The sequence below is a fragment of the Ornithodoros turicata genome, chromosome 10, assembly GCF_037126465.1.
Source record: "Ornithodoros turicata isolate Travis chromosome 10, ASM3712646v1, whole genome shotgun sequence".
NCBI classification, from domain to species: domain Eukaryota; kingdom Metazoa; phylum Arthropoda; class Arachnida; order Ixodida; family Argasidae; genus Ornithodoros; species Ornithodoros turicata.
The window spans coordinates 28,793,831-28,816,530 of NC_088210.1; the positions used below are offsets into that span (position 1 = coordinate 28,793,831).

Consider the following 22,700-nt stretch of genomic DNA (forward strand, 5'->3'; position numbering starts at 1 on the left):
CGATTACAAGGCTAAACTCCAAAAGCGAGTTACGCAAGCTCTGTCTTTTGGAATCATTATGCAATGCCTCCGCTAATAGAATAGACTAGAAGTAGAAAGCAAAAAATGAAAACGTAGGTCGCCCTGGTGCGACCAGCTGTTCCAGGACGCTTGACGTGTGAAAGCACTGAATGATTTAAACGATTATTTCAGCACGTATGCCCTTGAGGTAGTTCGCCAGTGCACACAGCGCAGGTTGTTCGTGCTGCTTTGGCCAGCTCCCCAGTATCTTCTCAACACTAAAAGGTCGGTTGTCAAGTTTAACAAAGGCGTCGCCGACTAGAGTCGAAGCGTCTGCAGGTGACCAGCACGTGCAGTGGCTCTGCTCTTTGGGTTTCCTCCAATTCAATGTGTTACTACCATGCCTCGTGCACACCGTGCATTTTGTTCCGCGCAGCAGCAGCACACATTATATCTAAATATTCATAGCCAAACCGAAATGCGCCATTACCGGAAGCGACGACCGTGGTATGCGGCGCATTCAGGGCTCATTTGAAAAGCCTAGCGGCCTTAATGCTCTAGTTGGTTTCCAATACAAGTTCTGGAGCTTGAGAATACTTCGGTTAACATTGTTTAGAAGACAGGGTAACCCCCCTCTTATGTCATCTCATCACCTTGGTTTGCAGAGCGCGCGCTAGAGGCTATATTTCGGTACATGATGTAAAAGTGCAATGGACCTTTTTCACGCTCGCGTCGTATGCTGCAAGCGAAAGACGATCGTCGCGCGCCAAAGCAGAGCCGGCGCGATATTGACGCCATCTATTGAATATGTAGGGAACCCTCTTCGGCGCGGTCAGGGTCACAGAGCATGCGCAGAAGCGTTGTGAAAAAGGTCCATAATTTCGTACTTATTATTGTTATATATTCGTCATTTATTTCGTACTCATTATTGTTATATGTTCGTCATTTATTCCGTACTCATTATTGTTATATATTCAGTACAATTACTGTTGTCAGTTAAGTTGCTGACGTGAAAACGTGATTTTACTTCGCAGGCGTTCGAGAGGATGGCACAAAACTATTTGAAACGGCACGGACACGAGTTTCCATTCTGATTCACCATGTACATAAGCACATACCATTCCCGGTGGCCTCTGTCAAAACTGTAAATAATGAAGAACATCTAATAAATATACAATTTTGAAGCGTCCTTCAATAGGGAATGCTGTGGAAGTGTATCCCATATATGGCAAACGTGAAATGAGAAGTTTTGTGAGGTTGTCTCTGTGGCGGATACTCAAAAAGGTAAGATCCAGAAATGTTTTCTGCTTTCCAGTCAGAGAAAAGGCAGCGATAGGTTCCGTTTCTAAAGCGAAGCAAACTCAAGCTAGTCTAGTAGGGGATTGCAACACGGAAGAGAAGAAATTTTCAAGACGGACCGCAATAGGCGGTGTCGTCCTTTTCATCTCTACTCTTCTATACAAAAAACTGCTCAGAAAAATTATTTTGGAATTTTGTTTGTCACTCGTTCTGATTCCTTTTCACTTCTTGCCTCGTGCTTAATGAAATCCCTAAAGGACAACGTCATAGCCTTCGCATCTCGAGCAATTTGATCATCTCGCATCTCGAGCCGTGAAGCACGTGCACAGAAATTTTATGAGATTCTCTAAAACCTGTCTTCTGTATACTATAGACCCGGTACCGACTAACGACTCTCATTAAAGATCTGTATCATTAAAATCTGTATTGTAGAGACACGACGGTTTTCGACTTAACGACTACTGTCATTAAGCAACTGCAGTTGATGAAAAGGCACCACCAGTGGGATTCGTTAATTAAAACGTGCCTAACTGAAAGCTGTTCAAAGTGAGCTCTCGGTGTTGTGTTGTCAGCGCTTTTAAAGGACCACTTCCGTGGGATTTGACGCCCCACAAAGATTTTTCCAGTTAACACCATGCTAGCTACCCTCCTGTCAAGTATTGTGGCCGTCCTTGTGAGTTTCATTGCCTCAGCTACTACCGCATTGCCTAACTACTACCATGCTACTATGCTTTAATTCCTTAGTACCATCCTACATCGCAAGTTATAATAAAGTATCAAGCCGACGTACCTTCCTCGTTTCCCTATAGACCTTAGTTATAATACTACAGGTTGAGCAGATGGCGCTTTCGACAACGATAGCTCGTTAACGTGTACGTTTGGTGTCCCATCTTCTATTAGTTGGTCTGTCTGCCAAGCGTTAGTTAAGCACGAATATGCGAGCATCTTGTTCATGTACAGCAAATCTTCTAGAGGTCTTTGCGCACACTGCCCCTTGTGGACCTTGTTGTTAGACAGATGCCACATCTGTTCGAATCCTGTTCGATGCCACGGGTTCGAATCCTGTCACCGGCTGTGCTGTCTGAGGTTTTCCCTAGGTTTTCCGAAGACTTTCCACACGAATGTCGGCACAGTTCCCCCTGAAGTCGGCCAAGGAAGCATACTAACCCATTTGTCTCCCACTCCTTCCTGCTGTCCTCTCTCAACCTGTCCACGTCTGTACGCCGCTCGTAGCCACAGTTGCTTCGCGGTGCTAACACGGAATTTAAAAAAAAAGAACATCCATTCTCCATGGGGCAGTAGAAGAAGAAGAAGAAGAAGCGGACGAAGTTGCATGTGGCAGTTCAAAAACGGCGCCGCAACGTATGACACATCCAAGCGTGTACGTGAACGACAGCGTGCACCCCTGCCGTCCCGTGATGCTCTCCGAAGCTCCCGGAGCCCAGTATCGATCGGCCATCGGCTGGCGCTTCGCGACGGCTGTGGGAAACCCACACACACCGGCCATTGGAGCCCCAGACTGAACAGCAGACCGGCCTAAATTCACCGTCCACGATGATCCACTTCCAGGCACAGAAGGTCATGGCGGAAGCCTGCAGCCTTCTGCAGATGTTCTGAGCGGTGAGCAATCATCCATGCTTTTCTACCGCAGGAGTTGCTTCGCGCTGTGTTCGAGCTGCACAAAGTGTTGCGATCTCACGTGACTCGGCACGCTTCGCGCTTTTGAATCCGGACTCTCTGTGCCCAATAACTGTTCACAAGTCCAGTGAGGCCCAGATTAAGCTTCGCAGCACTGCGGGGTGTTCGGTAGTCGACGTAAATAGGTGTTACGTAACGTAAGCCAAGAGTGTACATGCAGTGGCGTTTGTTTTGGAAACAAAACAAATTAAAGCTGGTAAAAATAAAACAAGGTTGAGGGCGCGCGCTCTTTGTTGGGTACATGGTACGCTGTTTTCTCGATAAGGAACTGGTGCTTTTTAAGGCACAGTTGTTGTACTTACGAGGTCACGTATGCAGCACTGTGTGCGGGTTGGTGTAATTTTGTAGGTGCAAGGTGGTGATACAGGGTCTGTTCCAGTACGTGCTGTGTGCTCTCTATGCGTCATTGTCTGGTGTCCTGAAAGAGATGCAATATCTTGCACGCAAGCCAGGTACATGTCTAGTCGTATATAGAGTAGCATATGGTTATGCGAAGTCAACGAAGCCAGCTGCGCCATATGCACTGCACAAGAAATACGTAAAAAACAGAAATATTGCTCTGGACGCGACTGCGTTTCAGCAAGCATGCCGTGCTTTGTGCGTACGTTTGCGTTGACTGAACACTGTTCAACGATCATTAAGAGTGCAGAAGGGCCACCGTTCTCGTCACCGTTCTGGTCAGGCACAAAGAGCGCCACCACACAGCGTGGTGTCATGCGGCCAGTCAAAAGCAGCCAATAGGGAAGCAGAGTGAGTATGACGGATTACATTATCTGGAGGAGGAGCGAGCGTGACTTCTCTGCGTTCAGCCATCTTACCTGCGGCGCAGTGATACTTTGAGAGTTGAAAGACTATACACGACTATAGAAGCCCCAGTACATACACAAAACATGGAACCAGTGAAAATAAATAAATAAAGAGAAAAAAAGTAACGTATACAGCCAGAAAATTATTACCGGAGGGGTTCACGGGAACGTTACATGGAGGAGAAGGATTTATAATAATAATAATACATTTATTCACATTACTGTGAAAAGGTAAGCGAATGGGTTCGCCCTTGTTTCCCCTCTTCCAAATGCCTAACCAAAGGTACGATTTCGTGGGGGGAGGTGAACCCTTGAGACCCCCTTTCTTCTTTTTTTCTTTTTTTTCGTTGGCTACGACACTTTATGGGACCATTCATTTCATGGAAGTATACAACACATTTAGTTTATGCGGAATAATACCCTAGCAATGTTTTTCGTAGCATTCCACGTGTTTACATGTAACCAAGCTAACCCCACGAATATTGCTTCTCATAGCTTCGCGCCCGAATGGCTGACCCTTCGCGTATGTTCGGGGCTTCTGATCCACTTACTGGGCTTCCCGTATTATATGACGACATGCTATTACAAATAGCTGTCCCTGACGTGGTATTCGATGCGAGGATGAATTCTTGGAGACGGCACAAAAGGCAAGGACCGCAGGAAATTGCGTTATCATGCTCCATATAGCAATCTGTTGCCCTGGCAACACAATAGTCGATCGAAACGGTGTTCACGATAACGGCTCCGAAAATACGATAAGCCAATAGCGCTCCTTAAGTGGCTGACATCATATTGCTGTTGCTTTGATTTGATTGGACATTCTTTGTGGTATCGTATCGTATCAAGTGACACCGGTGTATTAAATGTATAACCACAACAGTGTATCAAATGACATTATCGTCTAATGCCATTAGGCTCAGGAATGGTATTGTTCACGAAGCTTGTTCAAGACATCAGTTTGCAATGACATTAAACGCGATGATGTTGATGTCGACCGTTTGGCGCAGGTGCAAGGTTTGGTCATACGTTCTGTGAAAATTTCATACAACTCCAGCTTTTCCTTCATCACAGAATACTCGTGTAACCTCAGATTATGTAATAATCTTGTCCTGCACGGCGCAGAGTGGTTTCATGCAAAAATAAAAGTATTACTCAGCGCAGACAATGGGAGCGAGAGTAGGCATTTCATCGGCGAATGAGTTGTTGCAATCTCGCCAAGCAGAAACTGTCATTCCGACAAATGTCATTAAATATATCCGCGTGGCACCATATGGATAGCATTAAGGCTTAAGGCTTTAAGCACTTAATGCCATTTTTCGTGCTCGTGCCGCAGGCGCAAGACGACAAAATAAGAACGAACGCACTTCGTTCTCTATTAATGATACTGAATACGTTCATAGCTTCTGGCAGGATCATTACGAAACATCGGATATAGATTGGCGCTTGTTATTAATGAGGTGACATATGATTATATGAAAAACTAACATAAATTATTTCGTGTATTTTACAGTCCAACTGATGCTGGAAGACTGTGAAACAGGAGCAAACTAAATTACCTGACCATCGCCGTCTAAGCCGAAGAACAGAAAAAAGCCACCATGGCAGCCAAGATTGGTAACTTCTTGCACAAGCTCCGCCGAACGAAGCCGCTCGGCTGTAACGTTATGGAGACTTCGTTGAACCGTTGCCTGTCGACATTCGATATCACTCTCCTGGGCGTTGGCCACATGATGGGATCAGGCATCTATGTTCTCACAGCCACGGTTGCCAAATCCATAGCTGGACCTGCCATTGTTGTGGCGTTCCTCATCAGCGCCATAGCGTCTCTCTTAGCAGCCTTCAGTTACGCCGAGTTCGGCGTCAGATTTCCTAAAGCCGGCTCTGCTTATTCTTACACGTATTTAGCGGTTGGAGAGTTCTGGGCGTTCCTGGTTGGTTGGAACGTGGTCCTGGAGAACGTGATTGGTCTAGCAGCCGTCGCGCGTGCCTGTAGCGCTTACACCGACTCGCTGCTGGGAAATATCATCAAGGACTGGACGGAACAACACGTGGGTAGAATAAAAATCCCTTTCTTCTCGGAAGAACCTGACTTTCTGGCCTTTGCAATTATCGTCGCTTTTCTGATCGTCATGTCCGCTGGAGTCCGGGCGTCTTCGCACATCAACAACATATTTTCGATAGTGAATATTGGCATCGCGGTCTTGATCATTGTCGTTGGCTCGTATTTCGCGGACGTCAAGAACTGGACCAATCCCGAAACAGGCGGCTTCATGCCGTACGGCTGGCACGGAGTTCTGGCTGCGTCGGCGTCTTGCTTCTATGCCTTCATTGGATTCGACTCGATTGCGTCGTCGGGCGAAGAAGCTCGTGATCCGCAAACTTCCCTTCCTCTGGCAACATTCATATCCATGTCTATAGTCACTGTTGTCTATATTTCTATATCAGCCGTCCTGACACTTATGATCAGTTATGTTGATATTACCAGTGAATCTGGGCTGCCTGATGCGCTCGCTGCCAACGGAGCTACTTGGGCAAAGGTATATGCACCTTAAATATCCTTTATATCCTTTAATATCCTTTTGCTATTAAAGCGTTGTGACATTTTATGGCTCATTGCATGATGAGCGCGTTCAGATCATTGAATACACCACCGCCTGGAGCTAAGACGGTCAGAGAAGCGAGAGCCTCAGACATTCCTATTGGTTGTCTAAAGCACGTGGCCTCACTGACGAAGTGGCCTCTTGTAAGATTTGCTGTAAAACTTGGAATGCAGGTTCATTTAATGCGAGTAACAGTCTTTTACAATTACCCAACATAACTTGGGGCCAGGTGTCACAGCTCCTTCCAGCAAAAGGTGGCTGAAGACTGGCGTGTTAAACTGTGTTGGATCACTATATAAGGTGGGCAGTGACGGTGGACGTCACATGTGTATCCTATCTCAGAGAGAGAACATTTTCTTCTGACGACAACGACGAAGCAAATGATAATTTTGTCGTCTGCTTCGGAAATTGTTCAGAGCCAGCTCGTGTACTGGACACATATCTTTCCGCCTCTGCTTTTACACCTATGCCTAAAGTGTATTTCATCGTATGAATTGCTTGCACTTTCCTCATTCAGGTGATCGTCATCATAGGAGCCCTATGTGGCATGGTCACTGTACTCATGGGCAACATGTTCGCCCTGACGAGGATAGTGTACGCCATGGCAGAAGACGGTCTTCTATTCTCGGCCTTCTCCTGGGTGAACCAGAATACACACCTCCCCCTGTTTTCCATGTACACCTTCTCTTCGCTTTCCGCCGTACTGGCCATCCTCCTAGACATCAACACCCTGGTGGAGATGATGTCCATCGGTACCCTCCTGGCGTACTTAGTAGTGAGCGCGTCTCTCATCATCGTTCGATACATGCCGGTGTCACAACTTATGGTGAGTACTTTGAATGAACAGACTACTTGCATACTTCCAGGGCAGCGCGGGAGGCAGCGCGAAAACGTGTGATGCACTGTAAGACTTCTCCTGAGGTCTGCTGTCCTGCGTGTCTTCGGTGGGCCCTCGTCTTATTCTCTGCGGGAACCCGGAGCAATGTGCTGAGGTTTCTTTTCAAGTCGGCTGCACTGAAGGCCCCAATAGCAGTCCTCATCAAGTTTCTCATAGCTGCATTCGAATTGTATTCGGAGACGCCAACAAGAGAAAGAGACACCGGACAACGCGTACCTCGCGACGATTCGGTTTCACGTTTGCCTGTACGAGACAATGGTAACCGTCCCCAGTAAATGACTTATCTGACATATCTCAAGATAGTTTGCTGTGCCGCACAGCCACGTGGGTGAGGAAAGGAAGAACAGGCAGCACGTGCGAAAGGAAGAACAGGACGCCGTGTGACGGAGAGTATCGCCGCATTCTGTGCGACGTACAGCAGGAAAGTTTACTGCAGAGAAGAAGGAAAAAACGAACGAAATAACGAAAAACTCTTATAATGCCAACCCAAATATCAGTTCACATTCGATAAAAAACGAAATTACACGAAAAAAAAGTAATCCGCAGACGACATGGCACTGCCCACATCATCATATGGGAAAGAACGCATTTCCCGTGATTCCCGCAGGCTCTCGTAACATGCGCAACAGATGGCGCTACAAGCTTTGCAATTCATCTATTAGCAATGGCTGTATCGTACACTTTTCGTGCATTTGAACACCAACAGGAACGTGCGCTTAGACTCCATCCGTTTGTCTTGAAAGTCGTGCTGTGTTTTCGCTGTAGAACGTCCCCTTAAAGAGTAAGTTCACTCCCCTGCGTCACTGAAATAAATGTGCCTTACAAGAGCATCTGAGACCCCCAACAGCTCTCCTGTGAACCCCCTTCGCTCGTAATCTACGTATTTCCAGGGTGTCGTGAGAGTCGGCAGTCGACCTGCACCATCGGGAATGAGGAACCAGGAACCAGGATTCCCATAAGCTTGCATGAGGTTGCCGTGATGTTCCTCCAGGATGGTCACGTTTGAGCGCTCCCCTCTCCTACACCTCCTCGTGTATTCTCCGGAGCGAGTCATTCACATAGTTGAGGCTACTGGAAAAGGGACACCCCCGTGACGTCACGGTGACGTCCCACTGAAGTCGCGCATGCATCTCTCCGCGCGGGAACTTCAAACCAAGTGGTTTCCGATTATTTTTATGCTGACAGTAAATTGTACCCGATCAAGTCGGTGGAAATAGGGGATCCAGCTATCCATTTAAAGTATAACGCCTGCGTTACAGGGAGAAGACAGCCAAGAAATGCCAGAATTAAGCAAAGCTCGCTCCATGTCTGAGGAATCCTTCCATGGGTCAGAGGACACCGGTGGTCACCTTCGCAGTTCCTTCGCCTTCCTCCGCCAGCTGTATCCGTTCAACATGCCCCCGGGAACTGTGGTGTCCTACAGCATCACGGTCCTCACCATATCCGTGTTTCTGTTAAGCTTCCTCGTCCAAGTCCTGCTCGAGCCTCTGAGGAACGGTAGTGTCTGGGCGGTACTCGTAATACTGTCCCTCTCTTTCGTGACCTTGCTGTGCTTCATCATTGTGCTGATGCATCAACAGACTTCCGTAATGTTACGATACAAGGTACGCTACACTTTTTCCCGCGCAAAGTGTTTCAAATGATCGTTCATTGCATTCATGCTTCTGTTGATGTTTCATGTTTGATATGGTTTATATGGATGGGGTGAGGAAGTATCATAAGAATAATGCGGTTAACAGACCGAACCAGGAAGAAAAGCACAGATAAGAATTCGAGACAGCAAGCAGAAGACAGCGAATTGTCGATAATGGAACGGAACAGGAAGGGCTGCAATGGCCACTGCTTTCAGATAAAAGACACTAGAGCAGTGTTTCTCAAACTTTTCCAGTACGTGACCCCTTTGAGTAGTACCGCACCTACCATCACCCCCCACCTTTATAAGCCTTCCGAAATTTTACTTTTTTCAATGACGCAGATACATTTACATTGTAATTTATTTAGAAGACATTAACCACAGAGAGAGCTACCAAAAATGCATATTAATGTTTCTTAAGAAGGATTGATTTAATCATGTATTTTAATTAGAAGGATGGCTTTCTTGGTGCAAGCGAATCAATACTTTGATCTGTGTGGCTCAAGGCATATCGCATGTCTGCTTGGACCCTCCATAACCCCCAGAAAAAGGCTCATGAGTCATTTGGGGGCCATGACCCGCAGTTTGAGAACCACTGCGGGGGGTCGAACCCGTTGTTGGCCGCACTCACTACACTGCACTAGAGCATACATTAGGACATGGCCCAATACCATGCACGCAGTAGTTTATCCAGAATCCCAAAGACGGGAGTGTTGCAAAAAAAATGGGGGGTGTCATTATTACAGTTACGTCATAAGAGCTCAGCGTATCATTAACGACATGTCATTACAGCTGAAAAATAGCTAGGGCCCCCCTATAGGGGGGCCCTAGCTGTAGGGGGAGGTGTAGGGTGGGTCTTGTCTGGACACTTGGAACGCACTTCAAGTAGCTGGTCATTGTTTTTCCTCACCCACTGCTCTTCCGCAGATGCCCCTGGTCCCCTTACTACCGACCCTTAGCATTATAATAAACGCAACCTTGATGACTACTCTACAAGGGCTAACGTGGGCACGACTGGTCATTTGGGTAACTGTAGGTAAGGAAACTTTCGCACCTTCATAAGCAGCACAAAATATACGGGCAGTGTATATACTCCTCAGGTCAGCCCTTACACTGATTGCATGTTTTGCAGGCCTCTTCATCTATTTCTTCTACGGTATCAAACACAGCAAGCTGAACCCCGACGGCGTAATTTCACCAACTACCTCGTTACTGCCGACGGATTGTCACACTAGGACGTGGGGCGCCCTAGACAAAGAAGTCTCTTCGCATAGTCTCGACAGAGCGGACGTTGGGGATGGTGCCACTGACAAGGACCCGCTGGTGCCTTCGTAGCTGTGCGCGGCAAACTGCTCTATGATATCAATGTCGTAAGAACATTCGTCCGTCTATCGGTGTGCTCCCAGTTGCTGCGACTCGCTCGCTGTAAAGGAGTCAGCGAGAGGGGGACAGAAACTGCTTGACGAGCATCCTTCGTGTTTCTTTGTACGACTGACGGTACGATACTTGAATGTTCTTGTCTCTTATACGTGATATTCAAAATATACTTTACCGTGAAAAGGGGAACCCGACGACATCTCTGACATACGCGCCCTTTACGCGTAACGTAAATGTTGTCCAAAGAGCATGTAACAATCAATGTTGCCCGACGGCATACACTAAGGCGCTGAGTTCAGCGTGAAGTATACCTTCGAATTGTTCTCGACTTGCTGTTTCACGTATTACTTCAGCATACAAGAACGGGGGAGCCATGATGCATGGACAACCTGTTAGTATGTTCCTTCGACAGTTGATCGAGGTCCAGTTCTCTCAAAGTCGCTGTTCGTGTGCGCTACACAGTAAATTATTTGACATCTTTCAGCGTGTAAGAGGGGTGTTTTTGTAAATAAACACAATCTTTTATTACGTGGGCTTGACTGAAAGGTTTAACAGTATAGGTGGGGTGCATTGACGTGCGGTGGTTCACCAGAGAGAGGGAAAAAGCACGGGTAAAGCTATGGTGTGACGCCATATGCACGCCACCTATAGAAAATTGCATTAGCGAAAGTCACGTCCGAAACAGTGTTTTAAAGTGCTTTAAGTGCTTTGCAAAACATATGCTTCAGTATTCTGTGAAGGTCGCATGACGAAGCTGCGTGCCGTATAGGACAAGACGTCCTAACCCGAAAGATGTTAATTCACTGTGCACCGCTATGTCCGACTTTCGACCGAGCAGTGGGTTAACTTAAAGAGTGTCTTTCCAATACTGCTGTTCATCTTGCACGTTGCAAAATAAAACGTTATATTTGTTCAGATTTCGATTCGTTGCCCTTGCCATGGCGTGTCACAGCTCATAGTATGCCATAGCATGTACCCCCCCCCCATAGGAATTTGCCGACTACCGATGATCGGCCGACCATTGGCAGTCGGTCGGCCAACGACTTCATCAGTCAAGAATGATTGAAACAAGCATGGGCCAATGTCACTAACAGAGTACGTTGGTCAACGGGCGCTGGCCCCACAGCACGCCCTGACACGTTGTTGACATGTCTTTAAAGCCTTGGCATACATCGTCTGGCTAACATCGGGTGGTCCTCGCGAAGAGATTCACCGAAAAGAACGCACAGCCGCTCTTCTTTCGGTAATAGCAATACACATCGCGAGATTTAAACCGTATCCTCTTCTCTATAGTGCAAGTGCAAAGCTTTATCATGCCCAAGCAGCACAACATCTTGGCCCAATATCGGTCCAATCTTTGTCCAATATGGGGCCGACATTTCTAATATTGGACTAATATTGGCAATACTGGTCAATTATTGGTCCAGTCTAGGTCCAATATTGGGCCAAGATGCTGTGCTGCTTGGGTGTGCTACGGCCGTCCATTTAAAGTCGTCGTCTGCCTTTAGTTTTTCTTTCTGCGCGTGCTCTTGTGAGACAAAACTCCGGGATAATGACAGGACGGGTTTCAAACACACGCCAATAGCGCTTTTCTTTATTTTTTTTACAGAAATCCCTCGTTTTAGTACAGCAAAATAGAGTCATTCACATAACTAGTGTAACGGCATGCATAACTTTTTTGCGTAGGTTGATAATCCAGAATACATGAATATCTATATATGTTTCCATCTATGAAGGGTCCCTTCGGCTCCATCATAAATGCATTAATACAGTTTTCGCGCGATCTTGATGACATGGTGAACAGAAATGAAACTAATGTATTTCGCACAGTGCATACATATTTACAATTGATATAAGGAAGGTTATATGAATAGAAGTATAGTATTTGCGAACCGTAAATAGCGTACAATACCGAAACACGCGAGCAACAAGAATAAAATATCAGTGGTAAAATCGTGCAAATTTGTGCTTCATGATTGAGAAAAATTCTTCTATATTACCTTTCGAAGAAGACATGCAAAATGTCCGATTTCTTCCACGGGACTAGAACAAATTTCGTGCACGCGAAAGAACGTACCAAGTATATATAAATTTAGCGGCTTTTCGACGATTTAGTTGGCATTCTTTCTATATAGCTGTCTCAACCACATGGTACACCACGCAGAACTAAAAAAAAAACAATAAAAATTGCGCATACATGCGGTTTACGCGGCATGGCAACTGTACATAACGTTGTACTGCATTAATAAATAGTATAAAAAACAATCAGAGCCGTGTTGAAGCGGTAAAAAAAAAAAAGACAGGAAAAGAGAGAGAACGTCTGTCAGACCTACACACCGCGCGCAAACCGCGTTTGCACGCAAGCGTCTTTTGCCTATTTACATATGTATATCAGTAACTGTTCTACGTACGGTGATGTATAAAACTATTCAAACCTTATGAAAGCATGCATACGTTCAGCCATATACAGGTACACTTCATAGGTGCTATACACTGTGTGAACAAAAGGTCACAGTCTATATACCTGTACAAAACAGCGCACAGTCAAGGATGGCATTTTGTACTTTAACCCGATATTTGTACTGAAATGTTGAAGATCCGTCACGAAAAAATCTAAAAATCTCGGAAAATACAGTTAAGAATATTTTGCTGCGGTTCTCCGTTACGCACCACCTTCTGAAACAGCACGTTTGTCGCAAAAGGGGGGCGAACTGGTGCAGACTATAGCTGAGATGGACGTAGAGATGGAGTTTCGTAGTGCAGCGTTCATAAATTGATGCACCACGAGGTCAGACGCTACAAACGCATGGCTGGAGATGTGTTGCATGACCTCTCTGTACCTGCCTCTTGCATGCTCGGTGCTGTGGAACTCACACACACGTCTGCAGCGTTCAGCAGGTCACAGACAGTACTAGACGCGTCTGCCAAATACGGAGGCCTTCTGGAACATTGCTTGACACAAGCAACGGTGTCCCTGTATGTTTCTGGTACTGTTTAGCTTGATCCTTGAGCTGTCGCCGGCTGTTGCGTGCTTTGTTCAGAGGTAGCTGTTCTGTTGTTTGCCGTTGGCAGTTTCAGCCGTCGAGGCGTCACTCACTAACACAGTGCTTTGCGCGTCTGGGTTGCTGTTGAGTTTGCTGTGAGTTGTGCCGTAGATGAAGTAGCCAGTGAGACCTGGATTACAGGAGAAAGATGAGAGTATGCACTAAAGTACAATGAATAGTTTGTACATACGAAGGAGTGCCGTTATCTGAAGTGTTATTGATACTGACGTCGTCACGGGCACCTTCGGCAAGCCAATCGTCATTGTCAAAGCTCTCGGGAGACTATACGAGTCCGGTAAGCACGGTCCCAGAGTATACGAAACCGGGATGCACGAGGGTCGACCTACCAGCTCCCGTGGCGTAGTGGTTAGGACCACCGCTTTCCACGCCGAGACTGGAAGGTGACGCGGTTTCCAATCCATGCACCGGTAGTGCAGCGGCTGAAGTCGGCCCAGGACGCATACTAACCCCCCCCCCGTCCCCCACTCCTTCTTGCTGTCCTCTCTCCATCTGTACGCTCATAGCCATAGTTCTTTGCGGCCCAAACGCGGAATTAAAAAAAAAAAGGACGAGGGTCAACCATCTGTTCTTCTCATTCTTCAGTCTACACGTCTTTGACCATCGTCCAGAGCTCTGGTTATTATTCTGAGAGGAAATCGAACACTACACATGTCAAAGCGCACATCAGCACGCACATATAGACGTCCCACCGAACCTTCAAGTCATACAATTGTTGATTGATGATGTATGATTGATGTATGATTCATTGACTACACATCTAGCTCCCAGCTGTGCCACGGAGGATCGAGGTACCGATGAGGACCGTACTGGCAGTGGAGATTTTTGTAAGCGCACCACGTCACGAACGAATGTCTCCCATTTCAAGACTGTTCGCTCCGTTGCATATTTGTGGAACAGAACTAGAGAAAGTGAAAGAAGGAAGCCACTGAAATGGTCAGCCAGCTGTAGGACTCGAACCCACATCTTCAGGATTGTGTACCGTTCTGGATTCAGTGACTTCCTTCTTTCATTGTTCTTGGGCACTTGAGGCTTTCTGTTGTCCCTTATTCTGTGTTCTAGCCTCAGAACATAATTTACCATCAAGAACCACGGGGCTCTCAGAGCAAACAGACGTGTCACTCACCAAGTCCTACCCAGATTAGAAGACGAAGCCATGTAAGAGGCTGCAGCGTTGTCATCAGTGCCGCGTTAATGACAATGCTCAAGACTGGCAGCAAAGGCACAAAAGGCATCTGAAGTAAAGAGGTCGCAAGACAGATTAACAGAGGTAGGTGTATATATTGATTGAAAAGATGCGCATGTGTTTACAGGAACCGACATTTTGAACATAGATAAGGATGGCTGATATTTTGATTTGATTTGATTTGGGATTTTCTGGCACACGGATATCAGAGATCAAACTGTGCCTGGCCAGGTACAGTGCTTAGTTGTCTAAGGTCAGTTGGATTGATTCGTTGTCCGTTACGTCGTGTCACTGGGCGTGTGTCCATCTCTGGTAATGCTCTACAGTGAGCAACGTATGGTCAATTTTCAAATCGTTGTCAGTAGTAATTTTTTGCCTTAGGCACAGTGTGTCACTGTTATAGGTGTGGTACTTTGGATACCTCCAGGCGAGGGAGTCGCAAGGATGGCTGATATACAGCAGTCTACGGCAGCATGATATTATCGAATCGAAAGAATATGACCTACCTTGTAACGTTGTTCGTAGACGAACTGCTCGTGAATGGTGATGATGAAGAACAAAAGAAGGAGAAGTACCACAAGAAGAACCGTCACCGCTACAGCCCACCACACGCCCTCGGACAGTTCGTCACCAACGTTCCGGACAAAGAACCCAAGGATGAAGGTCAGCCCGATGAGTCCCGTTACGCAAAGACCGATGACCATGTCTGTGGGCAAGTTGCCGAACACTGGCGCAAGGAATCTGTATGCCGGCTTGATCCTGCAAGCCTGGGGTGCAACTTCTCCGGGGTGGGTACTGCCGTTAGCGACCTTTTCGGTGGCCTGTCCCATCTCAACAACGTCCTGCAATATGAAGTATTCCCTCTTTACTTTGGAATTCTTCTCAAGCAAAGTCAAAAATCAGGAAACTCGAACAGAACTATCCTTACGGTGCAGCAAGTGTCCTTACAGAAAGGTGCCACTCATACAGTGGCGCGAAGACTTGCCTTTATTTACAGCGGTTATTTTATTTAGTCCATGCAAAGAAGGATTCTATACGCGAAATTTCAATCCTGTTTACGAACGCTGTGCATTTCTGTCAAGATCTGCTGAGCCTCCACAAGTTTCGATGACGTGAGAAGCGGGTGACGTAATCATAAGAGTACAAATTGCAATGATGTCATATTCTGGAGAGGGCACTCTTCTCCTAGCAACGACGCTGGCGTCCGGAGAGGGCCACGTGGTGGAGAAGTCACGTGACGCCGATCGAAAGAGGGGAAAATGGGAGAGATGCCTTCTCCCTCCTTGTGTTTTCTCGAAGGTCGGGGGATATGTCACGTGGGGCTCCGCTAACCCAGTGCAAAAAGTGAGCCCCCCGGAAGACGCGAAGAGCAACAACGTTGCCAGATGAGAGCCGAGCGCTCCGTCGGAGCCTAACATGACGTCACAGTTCTCAAATATAAAAATTACTTTTTTTGGCTTTCGCGTTTGGCTTTGGAATGTAAAGTGAGACCCAATAAGATTTCAGTAACATAACTTTGGTAGGATTGACACGAGATTTAGTCCGTAGTGGCACTTTAAATCAGCGGAGCGCGTGTCATCGGGAGCTGATAGACAGCTGGAAACGAGATTGGGATGATCCACTGTCCCGTTGAAGGGAGGGTCGGTGCACACAACGGATGCGTTCGCGTTTCGGCTTCTCAGGAGCACTGCGCCGTTTATCTGATGTACCTTCGGTGGCCTCGATCACGTGCTTGTATTGGTAATCAGGGAACCGCATACATGCACCATTGGCCACCGGACGGTGCGTCAGATAAACGGCCCGGTGCTCCAGAGAAGCCGAAACGCGAACGCATCCTGTGCGTATCGACCCTCCCTCCAAGGGGATACTGGATCATCCCAATCTCTTTTCCAGCTGTCAATCAGAGCCCGATGACACGCGCTCCCCTGTTGAAGGCAAGTCTGTGCGCCACTGTATAGTCATCTTTCATCCTAAGCTCAGCTAACCCCTAGCTGCCCTGTCTTCCAGACGTGAGTCAGAAACTCTTGCTTCTCTACGTACCTTCCTGGAAGGCTCCTTGTATCGGAACATGATTATTCCACCGCTGACAACCAGGTAGGCGAACAGCGTGCCTATGGACATCATCTCCACCAGGGTCTCGATGTCCAATATGACTGCAAGGACCGCCGCCAGGGCCGAGAACACGTACATGGAGATGAGCGGGATCTGGGTCCTCTTGTTGACGAAGCCGAAGATCTTCATGATGAGCCCGTCGTCTGCCATGGCGTAGGCGATTCTGGTCAAGGCGTACAGTGTTCCAATGAGAACAGTGGACATGCCGCACAAGGCACCGATGATAACGACGATCTGCAACATTGTACGTGCACATGGAAAGTTAGGAAAAGAAATACAAGCACTACCTCGAACCGCGTCGCGACATCTCTTGGAAATGGCTGCATGACAATCCTGGCAACCTTCATTGGATGGCTGCGTGTAGGCCAAGTTGGTTACAGGACGACGGTGGATGAACGTCGCCCTTTAACAACACGGCAGCGTTTCCAAGTTACCCTTAAGTTGCAAACAGAATGCATTAAGACAATCGCAGTGTCAAAGAATGTCGCCCGCAGCAGCACTGTTCCTGTGGCACCAGTGCACTTTTGCTTTTCTGGGTGCCGCAAGGTTCCAGCACTGGCAGAAGCGACTGATATATTTTATAAGAGACTTGCTTTTATTAGACTTGGAAGGTTTACATGTTTCACGTAAAGTATTACCTCTCTTGTGTCCCATGTCTCTGTATGTCTCACCGTATTGTGAAAAGCTCTGTGCACAAGACAGTCTCACGAGCTCTGCTCACGTCCATGCGATTGATCTTATTCAGACACTTCACCAATTTTTTAAGCTATTGGTAATGTTAGCTCCAGAGTTAGTACTGTCTCGAGCATATTTTCATAATGAAACCGGCAATGTGCCACGTTCTAGACAAGCAAATCCAAGAGACGCGCTTAGGGGCTGTGTCACTGGCATTCTACAACGAAAAGGCAATAGGGCCCCCTTTACAGAGACCTCTGACGAGTCGTAAGACACAAGCTGAAATATATGTGCGTTTATTATATTGATTTATATTATAAATATGTTTTGAGTCAGAATTGTTGGTATTTTCACATTAAAGCGTAATTACAAATCACTAGCAAGTGAAAACCTAAATGACAATCGATATACTCTCCCATAAAATGTTCAAAATGAGAAATGAAAACACACCTTAGCCCATACAGCTCCGTTCGCCTCCAACGCATCAGGAAGTCCAGAGTCCGGAATGATATCTTTGTAGTTGATCATCAGCGTCAGTACTGCAGACACAGCCACGTAGAGGACGGTGACCACCGTCATAGAGATGAACGTCGCAATAGGAAGCGACTTCTGTGGATTGACAGCTTCCTCTCCAGAGGCAGCAATGGCATCGAAACCGACGTACGCGAAGAAGCAGGACGCCGACGCCGCTAAGACCCCGTGGACCCCGTACGGAGTAAACCCCCCGGTCTCTGGGTTGGTCCAGTTGTTGAAGTCGGCGAAGTAGGCCCCAACACCGATGATAATGAACAGGACAAATATGTTCACACAGCAGAGAATGTTGTTAAGCCACGATGTCGCCTGAACCCCGACGGACATGAACGCTACGTAAAGAACGATTATGAGGAGAGCTAGGAAATCTGGGTGAGAAGACAGGTACGGTCCGGGCATCTCCCCGGTGACGTTACTGATGTACTCTTTAATGGCCCCGTGTGTCAGAGAGTCAATGTACGAGCTGCACGCTCTGGAGACAGCGGATATTCCGATAACGTTCTCAAGGACGACATTCCAGCCGACGAAGAACGCCCAGAATTCGCCGACGGAGAAATACGAATAGGAATACGCGGAACCCGCGCGAGGAAAACGCACACCAAATTCGGCGTAGGCTAAGGCGGCCAAGAGGGACGCGATGCCAGCGATGATGTAAGATACGATCAGAGCAGGCCCAGCGATACTTTTGGCGACGGAGGGCGAAAGGACGTAGATGCCTGAACCCATCATGTGACCGATGCCCAGTAAGGTAATGTCAAACGTGGTGAGGCATCGCTTGAGGCTTGTCTGCATGTGATCCGCAGTCGGCTCCTTGGTTCGCCGGAGCTTGTGTAGAAAGGAAGAAACCATTTTGACTGCGCCACCCTGAAATGCAAAATGCGTATTGTGTGAGCTGCACGTCGTGTGTGTGTTTTCGTATCCCATATTTCCCCGATACCTCCACAGTGAACAAGTTTTTTTTTTTTTTTTTTACGCAGTTTGCCCACTGTTACTCTTTGAGACCCAGTCTCCCCAAAAGACAAAAGTCACGAGCTTATGGGGAACAGAGGTGATACTCGATCAGTTTTGGTGATGTCAGTCATTTGACACTTGTTAAACACGCCAGCTAATTGGCCGGCAATGTGCATTCACCTCCTAATGCGATCTTAATATTGAACGTCAATGAATAGGACAGACTCACCCCAAGACCAGTCTGTCAGTAATTGTTTTTGAAACTCAAACCGGTTGAAATCACATGTTTGGCAATGGTATGTGTAAGAAAACAATACCTATACATATGTGTACACCAAAACGAAGCATATTTCTTATTTCTTTCTATCAGAGAGACAGATATATATATACATGATGAAGTGTCATACTGAAGTGGCATACTGAAGTGGCATATACTAAAATGGCTATTCTGGAAAATAGTGTTACCTTTGAGATTTTATGTAATAGCCAAAAAAACAACACGCATAGTCCTTTTAAATCAGTTCATTCAACACATCGAGATGCAGAAAAAAATGATGTTGCATATACAACTTGACTACACAGTGAACATAAGTATACTAATCCGTTGCTCGATGGCAGTTTCTTCTGAGACAGCGAAGTTGTATCATATATGCATCAATAATTCAGTATAAAAACAGCTCGGAACACTTTTTTTTTTATGAGCCGACTTCGTAGTATGCCTTCATGAAGTTTATAAGCTTTTATAGACGCGTGTCTATGGTGCGTGACAAAGGAGAATGGGGATGCACCGAAGCATCTTCTGAACGAAGCAACCGATAAAATGTTTGTTCTTCATATGAAACCTTCCTATTCGTGCCGTTGTTCACACGAAATCTTCGGATGCGACCATTTTGAGACTGAGAAAACCAAGCAAACCTCACCTTCATTTTGAACCGTCTCCTGTGCCGTCCACGGAGAAAAATCCCAACTTCGAGACTTAACCTCAAGTGTGCCTCACCACCACGGATGGAAGAAACCAACTCACTGACGAATATGAGTCTGAGACACGCGGCTTAACTGCTGCCACAATGAGAGAGGGTACGTCAACCCAACTGATCTCCCATTGGTCGGCAATTCCATAGAGCACGAGTGTCCAATTTCACATTCGCGTCGTTCAATGAAGGAGACGGTTCTTCGCATGTTAAGATTAGCCGGTTCTACTTTCTCCCTGCATAAACGCTCTCACGCAGTGTGGCAATTAGTCTTGAACAGTCTTGAAGCACCCTCGGAAGCCGGCCTCTGATGGCAGTGCGGGAGGGGCAACTGCCAATTTCCCAGAGGGGGCGCCGCTCGACATTTTTTCTTTTGTTTTCTTTTTTTTGTGTGTGGAATTTAAATTTTCGAATAGTGTTTTGCTACTTCGCTTTTCACTCTGTCACTTTTACCCACTTAGGACATCACTGAAGAACCTGGTACATTCTAAAAAAGGGGGTAAATTGAAGAGCAGTTTTCAGCCAGACTTGGAGGTATCCTGAGTACCGTACTCTAAATACTGTATCTGAAATACTTTTGTTGATATCTTAGTATCTTACTGAGTACGCTTCGTGAAAAGTATTTGTACTGTAATTAAAATACTTTCCGTTTCAGTATTTAGTACTCAGTACTCTAATTACTCTGATTTTTGTCGAGTATTCAGATGGGCATTTTCTTTTTCTTTTTTTTTCCCGCACCTGACAACAGTTGACCTTTCCAAGCCGTTCCATAGGAAGTCCACGCTGTTATCATTTGGCTTGAAACACCACGTGCGTTCTGACCTTAGATTGGGCTCTCAGGAAATGTTTTTCATTGTTGCATGTCCGGTGCATCTGGTCCCCCAAAGGACGAAAAACACTCTTGTTTTCTTTTTTCTTTTTTTATAGTGTGTAGCACAGAACGTTCATGCAATAAAATAAACTGCGATACGTGTGGGTAGCTAAATACGTACGAAGTGCTCACATATAAAGTCTGGGCGTTAATTTTTGTTCCTCGCTGTTGCTGGCGAAATCCTTTTGTAGTCAGCGTTTAGGGAGGAGGAAGGTATAGACTTCACACTTACTCAGACTGAAATTTATCATGGGATGGCTGTGTTTCATAGTATTTGTACTGAAAACTCCGTCTGAAGCTCTGATGAGAACGTATATGCTCCGATCTCTGAAAAGTAGTGAGCTCTAAATGCACGGGGATACCGCTGGAAGACAATGCGATAATCTGAAAGCACGAGAGCTTTCTTTGAACCCGCAGCTGTCTCAAAAACAGTCCACTCCTTAAAGTCCGCAGCATTCATGTCCACTATCGAGTTAGAATTATTGGAGATCATATTAAATGAAATTCCCTGAACTCCGTTCTCTATACGCGCGCAGGCTTTCGTTTGTTCGTCCAAGTTACTTGAATATTTTGTATATGTACCAGACTGATAAAAATGCAGCCAAACAAACTGGACATCAACGTACTTGAGTACACTCTGCAGAAGACGGACCCTGATCAACAACTTGCAGGAGGCACGTCTCTTCTTTACACTGCATCAATCGAGCTGACGTCAAAAAGGACCAGATTCAACCAGTCACGTTGCCTATCCGTTTCCCGTTGTTTTAGCAGGTGGTACGCCGAGTATGGCAACACTTGTACGTGTACCTTGCGCGCTCAGCTAGCGAACAGAATACCGGCAACAAACACGTGTCGTAATGACCCTTTCATTGCAGTTTCCGGCATTCATATTCCAGCAATATCGACTCGTGACGCGGTGCAAGTACAGTATTTTACACCTACATTCATGGTTTATTGCGCTTTTGTTGAGGGTGTTACGTGACACCGCGACATTGACGTCACCGCTGTCTAGAAGAACTAACATATTTAGCGCCACGAGAAGTATGTGGATCTCTGCAGGTTGCACTAGACTTCAGTGATATCAAAGATGCTTGTTGGCATATTGGAAATGTTTAATTTCTGTCACAACACACAACAAGCAGTGGACCGCCAAACCAAGCCTGTTCACACTTTCTCGATAACCCTTCGTAACAATCTCACTGTCCCTGGGGCCTCCCTTCGAGCCCTCGACTCATGAATAGTGGAGATCACTAAGTGCTCGTGGTTCTTGGAATGGCGAGATTAAAATATTTGATGAGATCGAAGACAATAGGTTCTCCCGGCCTGAAGATACCACTTGCAACAATATCCAGGGTTTGTTTCTAGCAGTCTCCACAGGAACTCTATAGCCGTGAGGTCCCGCGAGGTTGCCGTCAGGCTAATTCAGAAGCCAAGAAAGGTACACAATTCCGTGTAGGTTATTGCTGTGTTGTCAAGAAGCTGCAACAGCAGAAAGGATCTGACCTGACATACCCTGCGTCAGAACCCATACAGGAACTGGAGCAGGGGATCGCTAGACAAAGAGCAGCCACCGCCATGAATCCCTGTAGAGGAGTTCAGCGTGACATGACACAGGGCCATTAAAAAGTTGAACAACAGCACAACAGTCACTTATCCTTAAGGTGTTCAAGGCGATCGAAGAAAAGGGATCGAGGAGGATTCCACGATCTGCGCCATCGAAACCGTTGACGATATAGTCGTCAGCACGCAGACCCCCCAAAGAAGCGGACAGGGTATTTCCCCCTAAATTTCCGCATATTTGCACAAAAAAGACGAGGACGACTTTGGTGTGTATTTCTCAGGAAAATCCAAGAACATGATTCGCACTGACAGATAACGTTTTTCACGCACTCCAATACAGTTCTTGTGATACAGGAATCCGCAGCTTCTATTCCTGGAGGAGTGTTAGGCTAACGCCGTCCGGTCCTGGAGGAGTGTTAGGCGGGCTTTCAATTAGAGTTTTAGCTGGGAAGGGAAGCCGGTAGGCACTT

At 46.6% G+C, this 22,700-nt stretch overlaps 3 protein-coding genes across 7 annotated transcripts in view; 2 read left to right on the forward strand and 1 right to left on the reverse strand.

Moving 5' to 3' along the window:
* The window catches only part of LOC135369703 (uncharacterized), a 46,111-nt gene extending 44,922 nt beyond the window's left edge, over positions 1–1,189 (forward strand). Inside the window, exon 12 of the mRNA XM_064603219.1 lies at positions 1,035–1,189. Coding sequence (XP_064459289.1) covers positions 1,035–1,094 — 60 coding nt within the window. The 3' untranslated portion in view covers positions 1,095–1,189. The remainder of the gene's footprint in view (positions 1–1,034) is intronic.
* Positions 1,190–2,669: 1,480 nt separating this feature from the next.
* Positions 2,670–10,837, forward strand: LOC135369704 (cationic amino acid transporter 4-like). Its single transcript, XM_064603220.1, has 6 exons — positions 2,670–2,919; positions 5,314–6,340; positions 6,921–7,229; positions 8,561–8,905; positions 9,862–9,970; positions 10,067–10,837. Exons 2-6 carry the CDS (start codon positions 5,402–5,404, stop codon positions 10,267–10,269), a joined length of 1,905 nt encoding a protein of 634 aa, XP_064459290.1. The 5' UTR covers positions 2,670–2,919; positions 5,314–5,401; the 3' UTR covers positions 10,270–10,837.
* Positions 10,838–11,876: 1,039 nt separating this feature from the next.
* The window catches only part of LOC135369724 (cationic amino acid transporter 4-like), a 34,353-nt gene continuing 23,529 nt past the window's right edge, over positions 11,877–22,700 (reverse strand). For 4 of the 5 annotated variants that reach the window (XM_064603237.1, XM_064603241.1, XM_064603238.1 and 1 more), the window contains exons 2-6: positions 17,797–18,741; positions 16,600–16,905; positions 15,066–15,401; positions 14,500–14,608; positions 11,877–13,485 (exon numbers count right to left, since the gene is read on the reverse strand). In XM_064603237.1, coding sequence (XP_064459307.1) covers positions 13,349–13,485; positions 14,500–14,608; positions 15,066–15,401; positions 16,600–16,905; positions 17,797–18,741 — 1,833 coding nt within the window. In that variant the 3' untranslated portion in view covers positions 11,877–13,348. Of the gene's footprint in view, positions 13,486–14,499; positions 14,609–15,065; positions 15,402–16,599; positions 16,906–17,796; positions 18,742–19,748; positions 19,855–22,700 lie in introns of those variants that run through there. The other variant, XM_064603240.1, reaches the window with a different exon arrangement.

What these genes read in the sequence shown, in the direction of transcription:
- LOC135369704 (XM_064603220.1), top strand. Translation starts at nt 5,402, where the DNA reads ATGGCAGCCAAGATTGGTAACTTCTTGCACAAGCTCCGCCGAACGAAG. An exon ending in TGCCGGTGTCACAACTTATG is followed by an intron (nt 7,230 to 8,560) that starts GTGAGTACTTTG and finishes CCTGCGTTACAG; the next exon opens with GGAGAAGACAGCCAAGAAAT. An exon ending in GGTCATTTGGGTAACTGTAG is followed by an intron (nt 9,971 to 10,066) that starts GTAAGGAAACTT and finishes CATGTTTTGCAG; the next exon opens with GCCTCTTCATCTATTTCTTC.